Below are 23,809 nucleotides of genomic sequence, written 5' to 3' on the forward strand. Positions count from 1 at the left end.
TATATAAAAAAAATACTATCTGTGCTAAATTGTATTTTACTTCAAGATGACCTGTTAGTGTGTGGTGTCTGTAGCCGTGGGGCAGTTAATAGGAAGGGACACTCTGATCTTCATTGGAAAAATCAGCAGGGCAGTAGGGACTGAGCTGTTCATGTCCACCGTGTGCCTGGATGATGGAGGAGGAGAAGCTCAGAAGGCGCTGGTTTAACGGTTACGAGATGTAGACATGGAATACAGGCACGTGCAGAAGAAGGTGCTGTGGAACACCTTTGTTTCCTTAAGTCAGCCAGAAATTGTGCCTCTCCTCCATTTCATTACTACTCGACTCTTGAGGAAGAAGACTTTTTTGCTGCATTAAATGGCATTATTTTTAAGTTTTGTGAATTTTTTGGACCTAAAGATCTGTCTTCTTTTACTACAAATTAAGTCCATTTAGGAATTCAGATTACATGATTTGTTTATTTCATCTGTCTCATTAGAATTTGGTGAGCCTGTAGATTACAATTTGCCTGTATTTGGTTGTTCCTATTTAAAAACAAAACAAATCCCCAAAAAAACTCCTTACTACCTGGCAGTATGGGTAGGATGGTAATTATGCCTTGTAAGTGATAATTGGGACTATTGTTAGAATATGGTCTTATTCCAAAAATGGAACGTGATTTGTTTCAAGAACATGCTACTGTAGTCAGGGACCACTTAATGAGCAGTCAAAGAACAGAAGGTTCCTTGTTTCTTTAAGACAAATAATCCTGTGTGGGGCTGATGGGTTTTTTTATTAAAAAAAAAAAAAAAAAAAACTAAAAAAAAAAACCTGTTCATACCTGAGTGTAGGCCTGTTCATTTCCAGAAAATGGTATTAGAACTTCCATCTTTCTAAAAGAAATCCTCTTCTTTTTGTACAGAGCATGGTTATTGTTACAACCATCATCCAAACAGCCTCTTGGCTTTTCACCGAGAGAGAGGTGAGCCTTGGCTGGACCACAGAAGCAGTATACTGAAATAAAAGAAACCCTTTTTATTCAGGGAGGGGGTGTGGGGGGTTGTTTAACGGAATGTTCAGGAATGAGGACAATCAGCTCTGCTCAGCTTTCTGTGTACTCTGACTTCTGGGATGTTTTCTGGGATGTTGTATTTCTCAGTTCTGAGGATAAGTTCTGCAGGAGAAGGTGCCAAGTTAGTATTTACCTCCTCGGCTGAACTGTTAGGAGTGTAGTGTGGTAGCACGGATGCTGTTAAAATGAAGAAATCGGTGCCCCCAGCCCCAGAGTGACCCTACTGCAATCAGAGATTCTTATTGTAATTCCTCGCAATATCTCAACTTCTGTGTCTCGTGCTTTGTATTTATCTCCAAAATAATAATCTAAATGTATCTGGAACAATCAGAGCTAGAAATATGCACTTTTTAAACTTGGATCTTGGTTCTGGTTGGTTTTTGTATTTTTCTTCTTCTTGTATATTTTTTTCTTTAAAACTCTGACTTATCTACCAGGCTAAAGAATATTTTTTTGTTTACTAATTTTTTTAATAATTAAAAATTAATTACTTCAAAGCTTTGCTCCTTTTAACATCTACGCAAAGGGCACTAAAGATCCCAAATGTTACAGAAGATGACTAAAAAGGAGACTGAGATAATGTTTACAGATTCTTCAACTTGGTAATTCTGGTTTTGAGAGGAATTAGCCTTCCTGTCTCGCGCAGAGATTATGTCCATTTAAAGGCAACAACTACTGTAGTAATAGAGAGTAACATACTGTAGGTTTTTTTTTTTTAGAAAGCTAATGTTCATTAAATCCACTTGGTTGGAGATAACACAAGTAGCGTTCTGCTAGCTCAGCTTCTTTATTGCAACAAGAAAAAGTTTACGGTGACCTTTCTGTTAATCATGCTGTAACTGGGAGAGGCGACAGTGAATACCGTATAATGGACAGTTTGGCATATACTGGTGAGAAGTTTTTTCATGTGCATAATCATGGAACATTTTTAACAGTGATAGTTGCGTCCAGGCAGCCCATCCTCCTTAATTCCATGTTTGGATCAGTGGGGTTCACATCTTAAAAACTGAAACCTAAATATAAACAGGGTGAGCATTTGTGGAAACAGCAGTTCTGGAGGACACGCTCTTTGGCTCAGTGTGCTGCAGGGTGGGTGAGGGAGCTCCATGGGCTTCCTGGGCTGCAGCTGCAGGAGCAGCAGGAGGAGCTGGCAGGAGCACCCTCCTCATCTCTCACCACTTTGCTCTGCGCTGATGGTACATAACCATTTTCCAAAAGAAAGAAAGAAAGGCCATCATACTTTTGGTTAAAGAGCAGTGGTTACTGATAGCAATAATTCCTGATAATCCCGTCCTGGTTGCAATCAAACTAATAACCTTGGAGAGAAGAGCCTTTATAATCGCTTAATAAGTAGTTTAAACTTTTAACACCACTTCTGTAGGCCTGGATTTAAACTCAGCAAAATCCATTTTAATATCAGGAAAAAGTATCTGAATTCTTGAAGTTGGGCCACCAAATTCATATAATTCTTTAAATCCAAGATCAGTAACTATTGCCTCTTGTAGTAATCTCTCAACAACTTTCATTGACTTCCTTATAATCCTTTAATATCCTGCAGAAGCTGACGGGACAGTGGGAGAATAATTCTTAGAGATGAGGATGAAAAGGCTTTTTTTATAAACCTGTAGCTGTGACTCTAATTTGGGCAAGGTAAGAATTTATAAAACACAGGTCTCCTTTACAGACTAAAACCTGAGGTGTTAAACGTGAAGAGATGCAGCACAGGCCTCTTGGCTGGTAGGTTTTTAGTTTTTCTGGAGTCCTTTTCTCACTATAATAACCTGTGTGTTTTGAAGAAAACATGTTAAGTGCAAAGGAACCACTGTGCATTAATTTGAAATTGCAAAAAAACTGGTTATTCTTAAGAAAACATCCTATTGTTATGTTTATAATCTATAAGCCTTATCACAGAAGAAGCCTTATCATGTATCCTCTCATACCTGCGGAGGGAAAAGCTGTCTGAAATGGCAGACTTGGAAAGCGTGTTTCTTTCAGTTGTTCAGCGATCTGGAGCCCAGGAAATTTGCAAGCGTGTTTTGGTTTCCCTGAGGGAAAAAGTTACAGACCTGACTAAAATTTTCAAGCTGTGGGCTGTTGCCCATCTCTACAATTTACCTTGCAACTGAACGTTCCCGACAGGAAGAAGGTGACTGTCCCTACTTGTGGGACTCAAAGATCTCTTATAACTCTATCCAACCCAGTATCCCAGTCTCCTTAGCACTGTTACTTATCTTCAAGTAAAGCAGTATGTAAATTATCCCTGCTTCCCTGGTGCTGTGTGCTACTTCACATTAGGATAAACTGAGATCCCTCCATTCCATGCTGGTTTAACGATTTTCAAGCCGAGGCTGGGAGAGGAATCTTGGCAGTATTTCACCATGTAGCTGTAAACATACTTGAATACCATGGAACCTAAGGAGCCTTTCAAGCTGTCTTAATATTGTTACTGCCACTATTTAAAAGAGGAGAAAAGCACCGTACATTCTCTTTTTTCATTAAAAGTGCAATGGAAGCAACCAGAAATTTTGCTATTCATATTCACAACAGAACAGAACAAACCCCCGCTTCCTGCTCACAAATGAGACGTGCAGGTTTTGAGAAGTGCAGGTTTTCTTCTGATTGCACCTGGCAGCTGACTTAGTTCAGAAATCTTAAGACACCGAGGTCTTAGATATTCAAAGAACAGATCCGATACCTTAAATAGGTTTAAAGCAAAATCTAAGGATTCACATCCTATCCTATCATACATATATTTTCTATCCCTTGCCAAACTTAATTATTCAAGCTGTCTGAAGATTTTTCTTAAAATCCCCCATGCAGACGGGTAAGGCCAGCAGGGCGTGCTTTCCAGTAGTTTAGGCATACCCAAAGTTAGAACGGCTCTGTGGAATACACTTTGCGAGTATCTCACAGATAATTCTTTTGGGTTTTTTTATTAACCCCAGCAAATACATTTATTTAAGTATTTCAAATATTATATACAGCTATTTAAGTCTTTAGCCTAATTTATTGTGCTAATAACAGTCTGCTTTAGAACTAAATCTAAAACAGTATTTAGTGCAAGAGGATGTATGTTTTCCAGCCTACAAAGTGCAGGCAGGGGAAACGTCCTGAGACCTGAAACTCTCCAGCCATTCACAGTTCTTTTCTTCTAGACCTGGTTGTATGGTACTAGAACCAGAAGCACAAATAAGCACCAAAAATGCTTTTTTTCTGTCCTACCCGGTATGTTCTGGAATTCATGCAGCGTTCAGCAAGAACAGTGCTATGGATGCCAAAGAATTAAAGATTTTTAATAAACCCTGCAGTGGGATGGCCTACTTTTACAGCAGCAATTTTATGTTTAATGAGATACAGACATTCCCCTCTCCATAATTCTGTCCAGTATATGCTGCAGGATAAACAAACCTGTTGTGTTGCTGTATCAAAGCCATGACTAGGTCCTGGCTCACAGTAACATATCTTAGGGAAGGACAATTTGACAAACCCTGATATCATCACTATTTATACACTCTTAATTTGTGTACGTATTTAAGAAACCTTGAGGTAGAAATTCAGCGATTTCTTGGTTGTTTTGCTTTCTGAAACCAGAAAGGGAGCTCATTCAAAGCAGGAGCTTATTGAGTACCTTTCAGTATGCAGGCTTGTGGCTGCCATAGTGGTGTGAGTTCGAACACGTCTCGGAGCCAACTCAGACCACCAAAACAGACTCACAGCTCTCCCATTACTGCTCTGCTCCTCTTGGCCTGACTAGCAGATGAAGCAACCGGAATGCAAGGACTCGCCAAAGGAATGGTTGTGTTTATTCCGTTATTCAACAGCTGTTACGTAGATGAAGTTGTAACAGCCAGTAAGACCACACAAAATCATAAATTATCCTCTCTGAATTTAACTCCAAATATCTATCCTTTGAATGTTCTCTTCCCAACTATCCACTGCATAGAACAGTTTGTCACCACAGTACAACAGAGCACTTAATCTAGTTACTGCTCTGGAAAGAATGCTGTGTTTTACTCATTTAGCAGCAGGAACCTGCTATCTGGCACACAAAGTATTTACGTAAAAACCTTGCTGTCCCACAATTCGTTATGTGCTTTTCATAGCTCTTGTTGAATGAATTTATGAACAATGCATAAGATACCTTAAAGTCAAAACAGTCTTGAAATGACCTCTCTTCTAAACGGGGAAAGTTAAAGTACTTAAACACTACATAACAGTCATTGAAATTCATTGCCAACGTCTTCTTTAAACACAATTCCTTACACTGGAAACTGTCTTAACACAGTCTAGGTTTTCACAATCATTTGATACCCTCTTCCTCAGGCTAGCTGTTCCATGGATGTTCACAACTGCAACATTCAGTTACTGTTAAAAGTATATGAGAAAACTCACACAGATTTCCAACAGGATTACAGACAACCACGTGGCCAGTAAATGGTAATGATTTCAGCTGGGAGTTTTTTACTCTAAGAAAGAAAAATTAAAAAAAAAATCTTAGCACCCTAACCAGAAATCAGAACCTCACAATATACAAGCTATATGAATATATATATAAGTATTTTCATGCATGTCACGCATGGTATGTGTGTCTGCATTCCCTTTCCTACTTTTCTTGCTTTTGCAATGCTTTTCCATTCATTTCCATATTCCTAGCCAGGACCCCAGAAAACCAAATGATAAAAATAAAAGGAACAAATTCCATTGAAATGAGAAATGTTATTTCCCCAATAAAAACATCTCAAGACATTACAACAAGCCTTTATCTTTGCAAGGCAGATCTTTTACTTCTGGTAGGACATAAGCTATCAAGGTACTGGTAGCTGTATTTACGGCCTCTTAGGTTAAGTGCTTCGCTTACCATTTCAAATGTGGAAATTAATCAGTCGGGTAACAAACACTTGAAGCTCTAGGAAGTACGTATGTTCAACAACTTATGTTCAGATACATGCTCTGAACATGCGGGCAGTTGTCTTCTGATTCAGTCAAATATCTGTGCTAGTCCTTTTCATACCATCGTCCATACAGAGCAGCTGTCAGTAGGCCAGAAGATGTTCTATTTTTGCTTATGAAATAGTAGTTGTTTTTCCAGCCCATGTGATCAGCAAAGTCCAAGGTAATACCAGATGTCAACAGTAAAGGGAAGATATAAGGGGTACTCATATTTCCCCATAGCTGGAAATCTATCAGAGCAGTGGCATCTGTAACCTCCTGCCCACAAGTGTTAAAGCTGAGACCACCACACTTCACTAATGCACAGGCCTGGACATAGTACGTGCCATGCACTGTATGGAGCCCATCAAAAACTCCCAGAGCATATAATTCATCAGTTAAAACATCTCTCCGATAAGTTAAGTAACAACAAAGGGTATTGGCACAAACGTGGAGTTTTCCTTTTTGTCCCCATACAGGAACAAAAGTAAAGTTGTCGTACATCATTTCTGCATAAAATATGGGCGGTAACAGTTCATTTCCCTCTTCTGATGCTCTACCAGGGGTGTCTTCTCTCTCCTTAAAGCAAACTTGATCATCCAGCGAGATGCTCGTAAAAGGCTTGCACGAGTGATGCAAGTTCTCTCCGAATCTTTCATTACTCTCCAAATTGGTTTCGTAATCTGTGGTAATCACAGGAATTTCTGCTACTATAAGCTTGCCACCGTAACTTTCCATGTTGTGGTAGATGAATGATTTGACTGGAGTGTATATGCCGCTCCCTGTCATGCCCAAGGTAGGGTGGTGGATATTAGCTGCTAAAACATTAACATTGAAAGCTGTTGCAAAAGCTTGTTGAAATTCTACAGCAGACAGGAGCGGGAGCTGGTTCATCCAGGCAGTTGGATATACAACTTGTTTCAAATTGTACTGTCTGATGAGGTTCACTGCGGGCTCAAAGAAGAGTATATCAAAGCAAGTGAACATACCAAACTTGCCAGCAAAAGGCGTATCAAAGAATTTATAGTCAGGCTCCGGAGGGGTATCAAAAGCATATTCAAAATACAGATTGTGTTTGCGGTATGTGGCGACCAGCATACCGTCATCGCCGAACGCCACGTTGGTATTGAACTGGTATCTTCCATCAGATGGACAGCGAGGATCAGCATGGTCACAGGGTTCCTTAGTTCCCAGGTTTGCTACAAGGAATATCTTGTTCTTCAGTGCCATGCAGCTCAGACGCTGAAGAACCTGGAGAACAGTATGGGGAAACGTAAGCACTCCAGAATATGGAGGAATAAGTTTTACTTAAGCAGTCATGACTTATTTAATACTTTTCAAATTATTTTCATATTTGACTCTATCTGTGAAATGTAAAAGTACTAAGATTTTGTGACGACAGCTACTGGAACCAGTAGCTTTCTTGACTGAAAAGTATTTCAGATATTAATTTTAAAACAGCACTGAAAAAATTTATCTGGGTTGTACTTCCTAGGAAGTAAATAAAGAAATCCATTTCAAGGCCGTTAATTTTCAGAAACTTCTGACTGTTGCAGGAGTACCAGTGGCTTTAAAACACCATAGGTCACCTGAAAGCTTTGACAAGGCAGTGTAACTGAGCTGTGTGTGCCTTTAGAACAGCAAATATCTAATAATAATCATTTGCACCTGCGGTGTCTTGTTTCTACAACTAGATTTTTTACTCTGAATTTTTTACAAAAAGTGATTACTAGCTACATCTTAAGAGAAGCAGAATGTAAATGGATACACTTTGCATAGTTATGGAAAAGAAATAAAAAAATACAAAACTAAATACACGCTACAACACTACAGTATTACTGGGATGTTTCATCCATGCAGCAGAGATCTGTACCAAAGACTTTCAGTACTGCAGTCTCCAAATAGGATCTGAACAGCAAACTAAGTTCTTGCTCACTTGCCCATGATAACAGCTAGTAAAGACTCATAGGCAGGAGGAGGTCACTGTTTACAACGGCGATTCATGTTTGGACACAAATTCTGCTTAGTAGGCACACACATGATTACTTTCATTATATCGACCACTGTAACATGAAGAAGAATAAATAGTTTGTATTAATAAGCATGGTTATTTTCACTTTGGGTTCAGAACCATCTATGAAAATATTATTTTTGTAACCTGCGGATCACATCTTCTGTAATCACACTTGGTCTATGCTAAGTTGCGACTTCTATTACATTCTAGCAATGCAAGTCCCGTTACTTGTGCTAATCATCTTACACACAATCACTGAGTCACAATGTTCTGCTGTCATTAAAACTGAGTAACGACAATGCATCAGAAGTGAAGATACTGCTATGTTGTTTTATATAAAACAATGTTGTTCAAAATAAAATCATACACAAGGTATCTTATTAGAGAATAATTACCATTTCACAGGTTGAGGAGGAGATGACAAATCCAGATGGCTCGTAAATAAGCTAATCTTCTTGCATGTTTGTATCTAAAGCCCTCCTCTGCCAAGAATGATACTAGCATAAACTGAGAGTCCATGAAAACAGACTCTGGTACCAGGAGCTGTTAAACTTCTTGCTTACTTCCCTAAGCAATACGACTAGAGCTAGTTTCCCACTTGGAGCACAAATCTAGCATTCAGTTATTCCACCTCTCTGCAGAAATCACTCCCACATTTACCTCTGTGTCATTGAACAAATAAGGCTCTCTGCACGGATTCCACTTCACAGACTGTGAATGCAGAACAAAATCTAAATAAGGATAAATGGAGCTTCTGGTGAAGTTGAAGCCATGGATTCCATCTTCAGGAAAAACAATGATCTGTGCCCCCTGTATGTAAAAGACAGATATGTTTTGTAGGCAAAGAAAAAACAATCTAAATACAAAAAAATAGTAAAAAAAAGGAATCTCATGGGTAAAAAGCACTTAAGGATAACCCAAGCATAGTTTGACAAGAATGTAGTTAGAAAGTATCTTTTCTTTGACTTCATAGTAGGTATAACTATGCATAAAAAAAGAAAAAACTTATTTAACCTGACACATACCTTTACCTTGAAAAATAACCTATCTGACATTATTTTAAGGGTGTGCAAGTAAGAGCATACTTCCAAATCCTTGCCAAAAGTATTCTCCATTCATATGAGTCACGAGAATGACATCATTCAGGTTAAAGACTGATGGTGTTAAAATCTGTCTTAATTTTTTTCAGAATTGTCCTATTTGCAGATTAACTTTGTCAAAGGTGCTGTACCTCTGTCAAAGGTGCAGCATCACTTCGTCAAGGCTATGCACCTCGATTAGGTATATAGGGCTGGATACAGTCCTGGGAGTATTGATTTCGGAAAACAGCTTGACTCTGGAAGCAATGCAGATTCTGGTAGAAATGTAGCCATGCCAGAGCTAGGCTGGCTCTACCTGAAGTTGAGGGAGATCTGAACTGTTCCTAAAAATGGGGTGGATTCCTTTTAAATCAGACACACAGTCACAAATTCCTGTGACTTTTCAGAAGTCAGTTAGAACTATCTGTGCTACAGCTTTGGGATAATTTCTGTGTCTTGGATGCAGTAGTGCACAAAAATGGCTATTATGCTTATGGAAGTCTCAAAAAAATTTTTGTGTTTTCAGATTATATAAAATTTATATAAAAATATAAAAAGATATTAAAACGGTAATCCTTCTGTTCCAGAACAACAGATCTGTGAAACTTGAAAGTCAATTCTTCTCTCCACAACAACAGTAAGGCCTTCCTCCTCTGACTAGAACCAGCTTTGGGTTTTCTTGGGGAGGGAAGGAAAGGAGGCTGTGCATAAGAACAGCCAGAAATACTAGTCTCTCTCCTCTACTATAAATAAAATATATTTAAGACTGAGAACCATTCCACGGAGGGTAGGAGAAAGGAATGGAAAACTTTACTTCCACAAAGTTGTTAATGGTGGAACATTCGTTTCCAAATTATTTAACTTCCTTAGTTTTTAGAAACATTCAGGAATTTCCATTGAGAGCACTGGAATAAAATCAAACCCAAAGACAGCTGCCTGTAAGACAATCTTTCAATAAAAACATTCCATTTAAGAAAACAGAAAGGAGCTAGGTATTCAGACCAAAATAGAATATTAATTTCCCTATACTAAATAACTATAGGCGTGTTTTTCCAAGCTTGGAATAACTCAAGTCAGGCGACCTCCTAATTGGCCTGATTTTTTTCAGAGCTGCTGGCAGGTCATAATGTCTGAAAACCCAGACCATAGTTATGTATATAAATATGGCTTTAGTTGCCTGGGAACACAAATGTGAAAGATTATCCTCAAAGAGCACTTACTCTATATATACATGGGACACATGCAACTGCTACTAAGCTGTGGCATACCTGTCTTGCAGCATCTACTACTTGCTGTTCATAGATGTCCAGGTTTCTGCCCATGAGCTCCAGCGCAGACCGTCGATCAACCAGGGCTGCTGGGTTAGGACTCAGTATAGACTCGTGTTCATACACGGCAGCAACATAATGCCCATGCCTCTTAACTCTTCCTGAGACAACCTGATAGCAAAAAATGCAGACGAACAGCTTCCAGCACAGATCCATCATGGTATATGCCATAAATCTAGAACAAAAAAAAACCAGACGGGGTGGGGGGAGCATAAGCAAAAAATCATGCCAGGCATTTAAATTTACAATTAAATATGGATGGTAACTGAGACTCTCAGCAGTGTTTGAGCCGAGAATGTTGTTTTTAAATTACTCAACAACCACACCCATATTGTTTCCACACCTTAAATATATCTACCTTAGTGCTTTAAATAACTGTGTCCTGTTTAAAAGCATTTCAGCCTCATACAGTTCGACTGATCCCCTTGCTTAGTCTCCCTTTACAACTAACTTCAGCATTCATTTATAGATTATTGCACTACAGACATCTAAACATCTTTAGGAAAAGTTACAAGCAGCTCGCAAATGTGCAGTTTCTCCCTCATCTGGTGATGGAGAATGTATTTAAAAACAGCATGACCTAAAATTACTTGGACACGATCTTTAGTAGTCAAGTAGAAATACAACTTATTTTATCAATACAGAAACACAGTTGCCAAAAGAATTAAATACAGAAGTAGTGTCTAATGTATCTATCATGAAAATGCTTCTCCTGATAGATTATGGATTCACTCTATTCCAACTCCACACATGCAATTAATAGACTAATTTGTCTCATCCAGTGTAGCCTTTTTCAACATTTCTAAAAACACTGAGTGCAATTTAGATCTTCATTTCCTCTTATACAATGCAGATGGGTAAGGTTGAAAATGCTTTCATAGTAATGACAATTGAGCAAAAATCCATACAAAATGCATAAAATTTGCATTACTGAGCTTTTCTTAAAAAGAAATAAAGAATTGGAGAGTGCCCCAGCCTTCCAGACTCACTAATATGGGCTCCCCATGTAGCCTTATGACTTCCCAAGTTGGAAAAATACTTCTATAGAACAAGGACTCAGTATTAAGAAATATTACAGAAATTCCATGTTATTCTGAATTATTCTTAGTATGAGAATTCTGTAATTGTCACCACAGTGTTACTAGTATCACTAAGGAATTAAATCAGTATCAGTGAAGTTGAAAGGGCATGCAGGAGAAATGCACTAATGCTATGTATTGACAGCCCACAGTCTTCAAGTTCAGTTACTGATTTTTAAATTGCATTTGCTCTTTGTTAACTCTTATCCAAGAAAAAGAAAGTTCCAAAACACTTGTAGCTCTTGAATTTTTGTGACCCACTACTCCCTGATTTTTTTTGCAAAGCAAATACAGACTTAAAGACACGTGCATCAAGAGCCTTCTCTAGTTCCCATTAGGACTTCAGCAGGAAGAAAAGATCAGTTTTAAACTAATCCCATTTTTCTTTTTATTCATGTTAAATAGTTTCATACCTAAAAAATAGTTTATGACAAATTAACTTAAAACATCTTTTCTTAATTCCAGAATAAAAAGCAGGTAATAAGAAATATTTAATATTGCCTTTTTTTTTTTTTTTTGTCTGAACACCAACTGGTTTAGTATCTAACAATGAACAAACTGAAGTGTGAGGAAAGGTATTCAAAAAGCATTTAGTGCAGTATCTTAGTTTTAAGTCACTTGTTTGCTTCCCTGAGCTCTACATGCTATTTGCAACCCTGGTTTGATAGCAACACATTCCTGTGTAGGACAGGAGAACCATAACCTTAGTGCCCATGGTAGGCAGAAGACTTGTTTGCTCAACCAGAAAGTTTTAATATGTAATAACACTTGTAAGGGTCTAGGAGTAATTCAGCTATTAGATGCTGCTAAGGTCAACTACTTATTTTCTTGAGCTTTAATTTGCCAATGTGTCCACATATACATGCCTTCAAGGGTAAACTTAAGTTACCTAAGCACAATAAAAACAGAATAAAGCTTTGGCATCTCTGTTAAACAGTTATATTAAACCCCCTCCATTTATATAATCACTTTTGAGAAGTGATGTACACCAAGCTACCCTTGCTATTCTGCATCGTGAGGAAAACACTCTGTTCTTACTGGGGGGGGTGGGGGGTGGTGTGATTTGGCAACGCAATTCAAGAACAGAGGATCCTACCTTGTCCTATGCAGCTCAGCTTTGCACATGAAGTACCAAGGTACACGTGAAGATATAAAGCAGTAGAAGGAGGAGGGAGAGGAGAGGTTGGAAGCCTCTCACAACTAAGGAAGCCACTGAAAATAAACATATTGTGTTGCACTTCCCCAGAAAACCCATCTTTCTATTCCTGTTATCCCTTCAGAACCAAAACACCTATTTAGGACAGGAATAGGTTCTAGTCAGCTGTTCCTCAATAAAGTTGTCAACTAAGATGTAATTAATATTCATCATTACTACTGATGGAAAAAGTTTGAGAGTTTCAGATCACTGGATGGAATTGCTGTGTGTCAGAAAAATAGCCTTTTCGCTTTCTAAGCCAAACACACAAACATAATGGGCTTCTACAAAATGTTGCACCTTAGAGACATGCTTGGAGAATTCTCATTTTTCTGCAACAGTTTTATTTTCTGGTAGTCAGAAACACTCAAGCACTAACCCAAACCCCTTCCTCATTTAGATACACGAGAGGTTTAGCACTGAATATCCAGCTACGCAATCCCATCTGGCTGAACCGGGCCAACTAAAAAAAATAATACCTCTGAGTACCTACCCTTGGTTGTAATCACTGCTAGTCCTACAGACAATGGCTGAGCACTTCGGTGAGTGCTCCCTAAAGCCTCTCCCCCATCTAAAGGATTGCTTCTAACAAGGAGAGCTGTGACAAGCCCCAAGGCTGCACCTGGGGATAGTAACCTTTCCAGCCAAAATAAAGATACCATCAGGATTTACTTGACCATTAGGCTGTTGAAATTCTAAGTAAATCTCGGCCACATTCTGGGGTTTTTTTCCCCCCTCACAGAAAATGCTATAACATCTAATAAATCCTTTCCTTGAAGAAAAGTTAATTGGTTTAGGGTTTACAGAGCTGTCACCTCACCTGAGTCACTTTAAAAGAAACTGTCATGAACTTAAATGCTTTATAATTTAATCTCTTTTTCTGTCCCTTTCCTGTGATTTATGTGGTCTTTTGTCTGGCAGATACGGTTCAGTAGGATCATCTCACCCAAATGTAAGTATTTCATAGCAGTATTACTGTCACACAGTCACAGTATTCTAGTTACAGTTCTATACAAAAGGTAAAAAGACTGGTGTTTTAGTTGCTGACTGAGACAAATTTTCCCCCAGTCACAGTGCAGACTGTTTTCCTATTCAGCTTTTCAGAACCATCTAACCTCAGTACATTGTGAAGCAAAGCATCCTGTCACTCACTTTTCAACAACTTTGGAAACTTAGAAGTTTGTCAGCTCTCACCATACATAGAGATATATGCAGAGAAAAGCAAAACATACACTGCGTCTTAGCACTTTTATACTCAGAAGAATCCAACAGACTATAAAAATCAGAAGTAGCACAGCACTAGCCTGGGTCCTCTTCCAGAATTAATAGCAAATGCCTGTTCAGCTATAGTAACATAAATAGTAATTACTAGGCAAAATATTACATTTGCTATGAAAAAATATTTTTTTTACACCGAGTTATATCCATGAATCGTGGTGTTGCTGCCATTCTAATATATAGCATATATAACACAACAGCCCCTACACAGATGTAAATGATACATAATGATACATAATACATAATGAAACCCAAGGTTTTTTCACTGATCCCTCCTGTCTACTGCTTTTATATGCTGCACTGTATTTTAACACAGTATTTTACTATGTGGGTTTTTATGAAGGTTTTTCTAGCAACGCAATCATAGCTCAATATAAACAGGTATCTTGCATTTCTTTTATCTAAAGAATGTATATTCTGTGTGGAAAACATGACACAACCCTGCTCTAGTTTCCTGGCTTTTACCCAGAGGTGCCGTCCGCTTTTTACGAACGTTGCCCATTCTAACATAAAGTTTTACAGTTAAGTTTCATACATTTCACAGGATTGCTGGAACATGCTGTGCCTCATTAGAAGACCTGCTATCTGACTTCATGAGGCCGAGCCGAATGCTGCCATTATTAGCGGTTCAGCTCGAACAGCTAAAGATGACGGCCGGAACAAGCCGGCGGGCAGGGCGGGGCAGGGCTCCTCCCACTGGGCCCAGTGCTCACTTCTGGCACCTGAGCGAGCTCGGCAGGACCAGGCGGGCAGAGCCAGCTGCAACGCTGCACGCCACCCTTCAGATGCCATTCTGGAGAAGGGTCTGACACTACGCCCCCAGTTCTCCTCATGAATGTCGGCCTCGGGTTATCTTCACCTGAAACGGCCCCGTACCTGCCCCGCTCTGCCTCAGCCACCTCCGACCAGCTCCACGAAGCTGGTGTCGCACTGCCGAGGCACCGCCCTGCTTACCGAGGCGGCTGGGCCCGCGGCTCCCACAGGCCCTGCCCAGCGCGGCCTTTCGGGCGGCGCCGGCTCCCGCCTCCCCCAGGCTGAGGCCCACGGCGAGGCGAGGCGCGGAGCGCAGCCCCCACGGCCCCCGCTCCCGGCAGGAGCTGGCCAGGCCCGTACAGCTCCCAGCCCGCTCCCTGCCCCTCACCGTGGGGCGGCACCCGCCGTCCCGCCCCAACCGCCCAGAGCCGGGCTCCGCACACGCCGCTCCAGCGGTTGGCGCCGCCGCTTAACAGCCCCCGCCGCACCGCCAGGCCAGGCCAGGCCGCGCCGCCCTCTGGCGGCTGCTCCGTGCTCGGCACCGCCACGGGCCTACAGCTGCGTGCAGAGGGCAGGCGCCTTCCGGCCTCTGATTGGGTGCCCGCTCTAGCCAATAGGAGACTAGCCCAGCTCTCGGCCTCGTCCCCACGCTGCGGGCCAGCGGGGTCAGAGGTGGCTATTCGCGGCCCTTGGGCCCGCCCCCTCTGCTGTCTCATTGGCCGGGCAGCGTGACAGTCAACTGCGCCGACCTTGGCCGGGGGTCCGGTTCCGTCCTTCTCGCCGGGGGGCGGCTCCGGGCTGCGCGAAGCCGGGATGGCCTCCGGCAGCGGTGCGGCGGGGGAGGCCGTCAGCGGGGCCCAGCTCATCGCTGAATCCCTTAAGGCTCAAGTAAGAGCGCGGGGGCGGGGGGACCGGCGAGCAGCTTCCGTACGGCGAGCGGGCAGGGACAGTTCCCGCCGGCAGCGGTGGGCGGCCGGGCCGGGGGCTGGCGAGAAGCGAGTGTGCGCGGCCGGACTCACCCTGCGCACCGCTGCCGCTCTCCCGGGGGCTGGCAGAGTGGGCGAGAAGGGCCGGCCCTGGGGCGCTGTGGGAAGGAGGGAGGTGCTGCCGCAGCAGCCCGGTGAGCGGGCCCCGCCCGGGGGCGGTGCGGCCCCGCAGGCCCCCCCGCCACTCGTTGCGTCCCTCGTGTGAGCTTGCCGGTTCCCGAGCGCACCCCCGCTCCGCTACCTGCGAGCGGTGCCCGCCGCCCCCTGCGGCTGTGCCCGCGGCCGCCGTGTGCTCCCGCTCTGTGCAATTAGCAGAGCGGTGTCGTGTCTCCGAGCTGGGCATGGTGCTGAGCTGACACTGCTCGGAACGGAAGACTTTGTTTGGCCCGTGACACACAAAACGTAGTTCTGTTGTAATAAGAAGAAGCATATTCTTTATCTGTACTTTTCTTTGGGCGTACCATCCTAGTTGTTTCTTGTGCCTTTTTGATGTTAACGATCTATGAAAGTGTAAAAATATGAAACGCTAATGAGGAATATTCAGAGGCAAAGCTGACACGCTGAGAAACAGGAAAATAATGTAGCGGAGACATCCCAAGTAAGAAGGGGTCAGTAAAAAGCACTAACCATAGGCTGACTGAGGAGCTGGGCTGAACTGCTGTTGCACTGCTTGTAAGCCTCCAAAGCCCTGTGCTCTCACAACTGCAGAGGACTGAGCTGCAAATGCTACCTAGTTTTACATCTTTCCACAGTGGCCTGTGAATGCATATGTTGTGACAATTTATTTTTAGATTGCTTGTGTAGTTAGTGTGACAGTGTTTGGCATGTGCTTGTTAAAGCTATCTTTTTGAGAAAAAAAAAATCCTGATTTATTTTTTCTCTATATTTGTCTTTTTAGAATATTGAATACATGTTTGGTATTGTTGGTATTCCAGTCACCGAAATCGCAATTGCAGCCCAAGCAGTTGGAATAAAATATGTAGGAATGAGAAATGAACAAGCTGTAAGTATATATCTGTAGTAAGAACAATCCTTTTTTTTACCAGTTTTACAATGGAATTAAATCCAATATACATTTTCTTACTAGAAAGAGTGTGATCTGTGAATGTTCCTTTAAAGAACCTGTAGAGAAGCAGTTACGGTCATTCTGGAGTAAGAGAGCACTGATGCATTGGGTTGGGTGTTTCTTTTTGCCCTTCATCCCTCACTTCCATTTTTAAATGCCCCTTCCTTTTCCAGCTTGATAGGGGCGTGTGTTTTGTGTATCTATCCCTGGATAATTAGCGATTACTGTGATTGTTTAGAAGAACAATAACCCGGGGCAGTTTTAAACTTCAAAAAAACCCTTTGGTAGATTGTTACTCAACAGCAACACGCACTGCTAGTCATTAGTTCTTAATCTTTAATAATAATTATCCCTGCATATTCAAGGCAATCTGTTCTTGATAATCGTATCTTAAGTTAGTCGTGAGTATACAATATGCTGGAGCTGGTGCAGTGTAGTTAGCACTGATGGTGCTGGCTGTCAAGGGAATCAGGCTTGAGAACCCTTCAGTAGGGGCAAGCTGGAGCCAAACTGGGCATATTTTTTCTCCATCCCTTTAGGTGGATATCTTTTTATAATATATTTTGGTCTCTGAACAGCTCTTATCCATTGGCCTCCATGCCTGGACTATGGACTGTGTGGTGCTGGATGGTGCTTTCCCAGGCCAGGCGTCTTACCCTGTTGCATTATTTCTTGAGGGTTAGTTTTTCCCCTTGCTTAGCCATTGCTGCTTTACCTAAAGCAAAAAAAGTATCTTCCCAGATCTTAAAGTTGCACTTTTTCAGTGACTAGTAATTGTCCATTAGCAAATTGTTTATTATTCTGGGATTGTAGCTTTCAGACTGCGTCTTTATTTTCAAGGCCCACGCTTAAGTTCTATGTGGTAACAAAAGACAGCATGTACCAAGGTCAGGTTCATACGGCAGTGTCCTGGTTTGGGCTGGATTAGAGTTAATTTTCTTCCTAGTAGCTGGTGCAGAGCTGTGTTCTGGATTTAGTATGTGTATAACATTGTTAACGCAGTGATGTTTCAGTTGTTGCTAAGTCGTGCTTACTCTGAAGTCAAGGACTTTTCTGTTTCACATGCTCTGCCGGCGAGAGCTGCACAAGAAGCCAGGAGGGAGCAGAGCCAGGACAGCTGACCTGAACTGGCCAAAGGGATATTCCATATCATAAAACATTGTGCTGAGTTTATAAATTGGGGGGAGTTGGCTGGGAAGTGCTAATTGCTGCCTGGGGATGGGCTGGGCATTGGTCAGCAGGTGGTGAGTAATTTTATTGTGCATCATTTGTCTGTCTTGGGTTTTATTTCTCTTTTTGTTGTCTCACTTTTCATTACTGTTATTATATTGTTGTTATATTTCATTTCAATTATTAAACTGTGCTTATCTCAACCCACAGGGGTTCCCTTGTTTTTTTGTGATTCTCCTCCCCGTCCCACCAGGGGTGGTGGCGGGGTGAGGGAGGAAGCTGCTGTGTACTACTCTAGTTGCCAGCTTGGGTTAAACCACACAAAGCAGGTTCTCCTAGTAAGTTGATCACAAGCCCTACAAGCCAGTCCTGGAACATTGAGCATTAGCTACAGTTAACTTAAGGGTCTCAGACCTGCTCCTAGGCATGGCAGTACTGTTTTAACCGGCCACAAAAATGCTTAACCCTTGTTTCCTTGCTATGTCGTGTCGGTTTGCTTATTGAGTTGAAAACAGAATAATTAAACCCTGCTTAGTGTGCTTGTAGTTGTATGGGGAGAATAGGCTTCTGCTTTGGCTACAGTTCAAATCACAAGCGCTCATGGCTTGTGAGCTTTGGGTTCAGTGCCTGCAGCAGGGCTTCCTATGTTTCTTCCTAATGTTGATTCTGGATTTGCTGGACAATGGCATTCTGTATGCCTACATCCTTCTTGCCTCTCTGAGGAACGTAAGGATCTGGGTTCAGCTGCTCAGTGCGACCTTAACAGATAATGAGTGCTGTTATTTACTTTTTAGTTGTGAGGGTGCAAGGTTCATTAGTAAACGGGTTTTCATTCTTACTCTTCACACAAAAAAATCTTTTAAGTATACCTTCAAAATTATTTACAATCTCCTCTCCTCTAAATACAGATAGCTTTCGTTCGTGTTGCTTCATTGTGGAATGAAGGAGTAAGGGTTTTAATGGCAATGACTGTACATGAACCCAAATTCTATGTGCTGCTTTAGTTTGCCACTCGGTTCTAAAATATGATTGCCATGGAAACTCAACATTGTGCTTTGAGCTCCATTAACAAGATTTTTAGTAACACCTACTCCAAATATTTCTAAGCTTTTGCACGTGGATATGTCATCAAGTTGTTATCTGATTCTTGAACATTAGTGGTATTTTTCTTTTCTATGTCAGAGGCATATGAAAAGCAGAAAGAGATTTTTCTTGTCAATGTACTACTTTGTCAACAATTCCCGGTCTTAATACTGCAAAGAAAATAAGGGTTTCCTCTACTAAGCTCCATGCTTTTTCTCAGTTGGTCTGTATCTGTAGGAGCATGAGGATGCTAAAGACTGTTTCTCCTTCCATGTAAAAGCTTGGTGTTTTCACGCATTTAAGCTGAGATTACTAACAAGTTGTGTTACCTAGAATCACTGATAGGTTTGAGGGAAATATTGAGTAGCTTTGTAAACTTTTAGAAGGAGCTTTTGTGTTGCTTACACTTCTTACCACAATAGTGCTCAAATAAAACTAAAAAAAATTAATAATAATCTCAACTCTATTTAAAAATGAAAGAGTCAGTCTATAAGGCCAGGAGCTTACTTTAATTTTGCATTTATTTTTTTTTATTATTTTTTTCCATTAAGTGTTAGAACTTGCTGAATTCAAGACAAAAACATGCGAATATGAGGGAGTTGGCAATGTCACATGTATGATGGAGTTCTTGCCTCGCCACACTAGCTTCTGTTTCTACTGGATCGCATATCAACTTGTTACTCGCTGTAATTTATATCTGAATGTTTAATGTTGCTACAGAAGTAGCAGGAAGACATGCTGCATAATAATACTGCTGATAAGCTATGCTAACACGTTGTAGGCATTATTTTTGTGAAAATTATTTAAACTGCAAATTTTCTTTGAAATATACAAGGTATCTAAAGCTGTCTGGTACCAGAAATGGAGTGAGAAGTAATTCAGCAGCTCAGCTTGGAAAAGGCAATTCCTAATTTTCTAATGAATCTCTAGTGTGTGATTTCAACGTTTTGCATAATTTCTGGAATACAATGAGTCATTCCAGTGATGGCTGGATTTCTGTTTGTTGCCTTTCTCTTGCAAATTCCTCTTCTGTGTTAGTCCAGAAGGCAGAAGTTTATGTTCTATTCGTTTTGCTTCCCTGATTTTTAGGGGTTTTCTTTTATGCAGTTGTTTTTTCTTTCTTGAATCCCAGATATTCCTAATGTAATATGCTGGAACAACAGAAGTCTGAAGTGTGGAGAGGAGTCTTGAGAATTTTTGCATAAACCTTCAAGAACATGCTTTGTGTTCTTTTTGTTCTGTTTGTGTGGGGAGGGCGAAGGGGTGATTTTACTTAAATTTAAGCTGTGATAGTCATGGAAAGATCTGTACCTGCTTATTTTTCAGTATTTTGGTTGAAAGTTATGTACAAAATAGCATGAAATGTATATACAACAATAATTGTATAATTAACGCCAGTATTTTCCATAGGCCTGTTATGCTGCATCTGCTGTTGGATATTTGACTAGCAGGTATGTTCCATATTTACTAATATTAATAATATAATTTATAATTGTGTTAGACTCAACAGAAGCTAGGAGTGTTTTGTTTTGGAGCTGGGTGTTTTTAGTGTGCAGATGTAGGGCAGTTAAAATGGAACATGAATTTTAAAATAACTTTCAAGAACAGTGTCCATATTTCTGTTGCTATGATTCAGGGCAGGAGCAAGGAGGTGCTTACACTCTTATAATATTGTCTATCTTATAACTTTATTTTTTCCTTTTTAATATTTGAATAGTAGCTTAACACCATTGGTATGAGGGGCAGAAATCATGCCGCTGTTTGTTGCAACTTGGTGGACCTGCGAAACCACGTTCTCATCACTGGGTGTATCGTTCAACAAACACCTTATCAATAGAGAAACTGATCATGTGCTTTGCTGTCTCCCCTGTGCTTCCCCTGACACTTAAATACTGGCTTTTCCACTTTTACTCCATTTTGCTCTTCATGTTGCTGGAAGGTATTCTGTGGCCTGTGACTTGTGAGGTACTTCTTGGGTATCCTATGGACCCTTTTCTAAAGTAAACATCTGGTGTCTGCGTGCTCACAAGTGCAGGTGATCATTCCTTATTCTGCCTGGCAAGCATGACACCTGTGTTATGCTTTGTAACTTTTCTTCCTCTGAATAATCCTCTGGAAGTAAGCTGAATGATTTTTTTTTTTCTTTTGATACGTAAAGAGTCTGTAAAAAATGCTCAGTAGTTAAGAATGATCATTTTTATCCCATTATCTGGAGTAACAAGTGCCTCTGCCTGAATTCGACTGTAATAAAATTTGAGTTGAATGAGATGTACTTCTTCCTTTGTGAGCTTTCTTCCATTGATACCTAGTGCTAAAGTGGGGTTGAGAAAACTGCAGGCGTAAATGGCTTATCAAATTCCATATAAATGCTAGGTGATGGGAGTAAATGTGATCAAAGTAGTAAGGAGCTGTGTTATGATCAGCCTGTATGCCAACCTCTGTGTAGGTGGCATGTGACAGCTGTTCAGTTTTTCGAATGGGTTGATGCAGCTAAATGATTTTTGATTCCCATGTCTATCTTTAGTCTTTCATACAAATCCCTTGTTGTTCATGCATTTTGATGACATGAGAGAACTTTAATATTTTATATTTAAGTATCTTACTGATTTTTGTTGGTGATTTATTGAGTGCCCTGTGCTTACTTTTCTTTTCTATCTCCTTTTTTTTTTTTTTTTTTTTTTTTTTCCCTCCCCCCACCCTAGACCAGGAGTATGTCTTGTAGTGTCCGGTCCAGGTTTTTTACATGCCCTTGGTGGGATGGCAAATGCAACCATGAACTGCTGGTAATGTAACTATATTTTGCCATTAAAATTCTAGTAATTGTTTGCTATTGTTTGTTGCAGATGTTGAGCTCCACAGTATTTAGTATAGGATTTTTTTGTCCTTTGTTGTGGGTAATGAGAAGGGAATTCTTCATTTATCAACCCTAAAAGTAATTTAGGTCTATTTTTTATATGCTCACGGATAAAATTTTTCTTTTTGTCCTAACTCGTTATGCATATATTGGAAAATCAGTATATCTGATTGTATGGATACATTTGAAAATTGTATCCATACAAGTCAATATTCAGCCTGTAATACTTTATTGATTGTGGAGAATTTCAGAGGTTTTTTCTAAGTTTAAATCAATGTTGCCTTTGAATTACTGTGTTTCATACGTGAACAAATTGACAACTGCATTATTAATATTTGTATTTGCTCCCCACACAGACATTTAGAGCAGTAATTAGGTATTGCATTAAATGATGTACAGAGTGATAACATTTACACCCACAAGCCTTCCATGGGACGTGGCAGCGTTAGCTGGCCTGCCACCAAAAGCTGTGCGAGGTATGTCAGGTAGCTGCTCTGGTCATACCACGCACGTGTCATCTGGAGCACTAGATTAGCAGTGGCTGATGGTCAAGGGAAGCTTGATAATGGGAATGCTAACAAATCAACTCTCTGCCACTTCGAAAAAAGATCTGAAATGTTCAAATTATTTTTTTAAAAATGACTTATTGACTACATTTGTGCTGTCCGTATATGACCTTAGATTAAAAAAAAAAAAAAAATTTAAAACCTTGCATTTAAACATGGATTTGGTTTTAAGAAAGAAGCATTCATGGCACTTGCTTATGGATTTGCAGGAGGCATTTTTGTTTTCTCACAAACTTATTTTTGCCTGAGATAAACTGACTTGATCTTGCATAAACCTGTATTCCTGGCAAACAGCGAAGGGAGTGACTTACCTCGTTTGGGAAAAGATTTGACGGTATAGTGAGAAGATGGGTTTTCACTGACCAAATCACATGGTTTGCCCAATGCTTTTTTTCATTGGTCACAACAGGCTTGCTTTTTGCCTGCCATGTGCCACAAGGAGAGAAGTAAGCATTCGCAAACCCTGAATTTAGCCTAATCAAGCTAATTTTCTTTGGCTCCTTCATTAGTAGGCACCTCCATTGCGTGTTTGAGAATCCCAAACATGCTTTCGCATTTACTTTCGGCTGGCATGATCACTGTAAGAAAAGGTGCTAGGTTTTGGGGAAGAAGATCAGGGAATTTTCTGTTGAGTTAAACTAATTAGCTTTCTAGCCTGTTTCATTAGACGCAAGCATGAATACTTGGGCTGGCACTACGGAGAAGCAGTATGGCAAGGGAAGAGCAGGAGCAGCCCAAGCGAAGGAAAGGAGGTGAAAATACACAACACCTCGAGGGGTTTGGTTACACTGCTCTAATACAGTCTGCCGTGAAAAGGGACGTAGGCCCATAACATTTCCACACCGTTCTCCTAGCCCTGCTGCTTGCCCTCTTGACCGCTGCGGCACTTGTCTGACCCACAAATCGCGTTCGGTTCATCATGCTGGCAAAAAGCCAACCCAGCAAAAATAAGTAAATAACATCATGTGAGGTAAGTGATCTAAGTGAGCTCACTCCCGCGCGTCAAGCTCCTAGACAAGGGAGGGGAGTGGATTATGCAACTGGGAGCAGAAAATTAAAGAGGTCTTCCCCTTTCTGTGGCCGCAAGGTGTTAGGTCTCGTGCTCTATACCATCTCCTGCAAGGAAGTGGCATGAGGAGACCTGTTCGTAGGGCAAGGTGAGCCCTCCTGGGTATCTCCCAGGTGCCATGTGATTCCATGACGTGACACCTGGCATTGTTACCCTGCTATAATGGCTGAGCTTTGGCTCGTTTCCCACAGGAGTTAGTTAATAGTTGAGCTGAGTCTGCTTGTTCTGACGAAATAACTAAGTGATAGTTGTTAAGGCTCAGTCTGCGTTGTCCTCCTTGAGCCTGGAGAACTCAATTCTTCTGATTC

General features: G+C 41.0%; 2 protein-coding genes across 5 annotated transcripts in view; one reads left to right on the forward strand and one right to left on the reverse strand.

Moving 5' to 3' along the window:
* Positions 1-15,979, reverse strand: BTD (biotinidase). Of its 4 annotated transcripts, none has more exons than XM_080386463.1 (4): positions 15,727-15,979; positions 10,343-10,577; positions 8,656-8,805; positions 1-7,232 (listed from the first exon to the last, which is right to left on the reverse strand). In XM_080386463.1, the coding sequence occupies exons 2-4, from the start codon at positions 10,571-10,573 to the stop codon at positions 6,048-6,050; spliced, it is 1,566 nt and encodes a 521-aa protein (XP_080242589.1). In that variant the 5' UTR covers positions 10,574-10,577; positions 15,727-15,979; the 3' UTR covers positions 1-6,047. The 4 variants fall into 4 exon arrangements, with proteins under 4 accessions (XP_080242589.1, XP_080242588.1, XP_080242590.1 ...); XM_080386462.1 differs by lacking the exon at positions 15,727-15,979 and adding an exon at positions 15,096-15,195; XM_080386464.1 differs by lacking the exon at positions 15,727-15,979 and adding an exon at positions 14,909-15,074.
* HACL1 (2-hydroxyacyl-CoA lyase 1) overlaps positions 15,370-23,809 on the forward strand; it is a 23,257-nt gene continuing 14,817 nt past the window's right edge. Inside the window, exons 1-4 of the mRNA XM_080386460.1 lie at positions 15,370-15,595; positions 16,592-16,696; positions 20,423-20,463; positions 21,715-21,795. Coding sequence (XP_080242586.1) covers positions 15,521-15,595; positions 16,592-16,696; positions 20,423-20,463; positions 21,715-21,795 — 302 coding nt within the window. The 5' untranslated portion in view covers positions 15,370-15,520. The remainder of the gene's footprint in view (positions 15,596-16,591; positions 16,697-20,422; positions 20,464-21,714; positions 21,796-23,809) is intronic.

This window comes from Falco punctatus (genome assembly GCF_963210335.1).
Source record: "Falco punctatus genome assembly, chromosome: 4".
NCBI classification, from domain to species: domain Eukaryota; kingdom Metazoa; phylum Chordata; class Aves; order Falconiformes; family Falconidae; genus Falco; species Falco punctatus.

What these genes read in the sequence shown, in the direction of transcription:
- BTD (XM_080386461.1), bottom strand. Translation starts at nt 12,606, where the DNA reads ATGTGCAAAGCTGAGCTGCATAGGACAAG. An exon ending in GCTGAGCTGCATAGGACAAG is followed by an intron (nt 10,578 to 12,577) that starts GTAGGATCCTCT and finishes TTTTTGTTCTAG; the next exon opens with ATTTATGGCATATACCATGA. An exon ending in TAGTAGATGCTGCAAGACAG is followed by an intron (nt 8,806 to 10,342) that starts GTATGCCACAGC and finishes TTTTACATACAG; the next exon opens with GGGGCACAGATCATTGTTTT.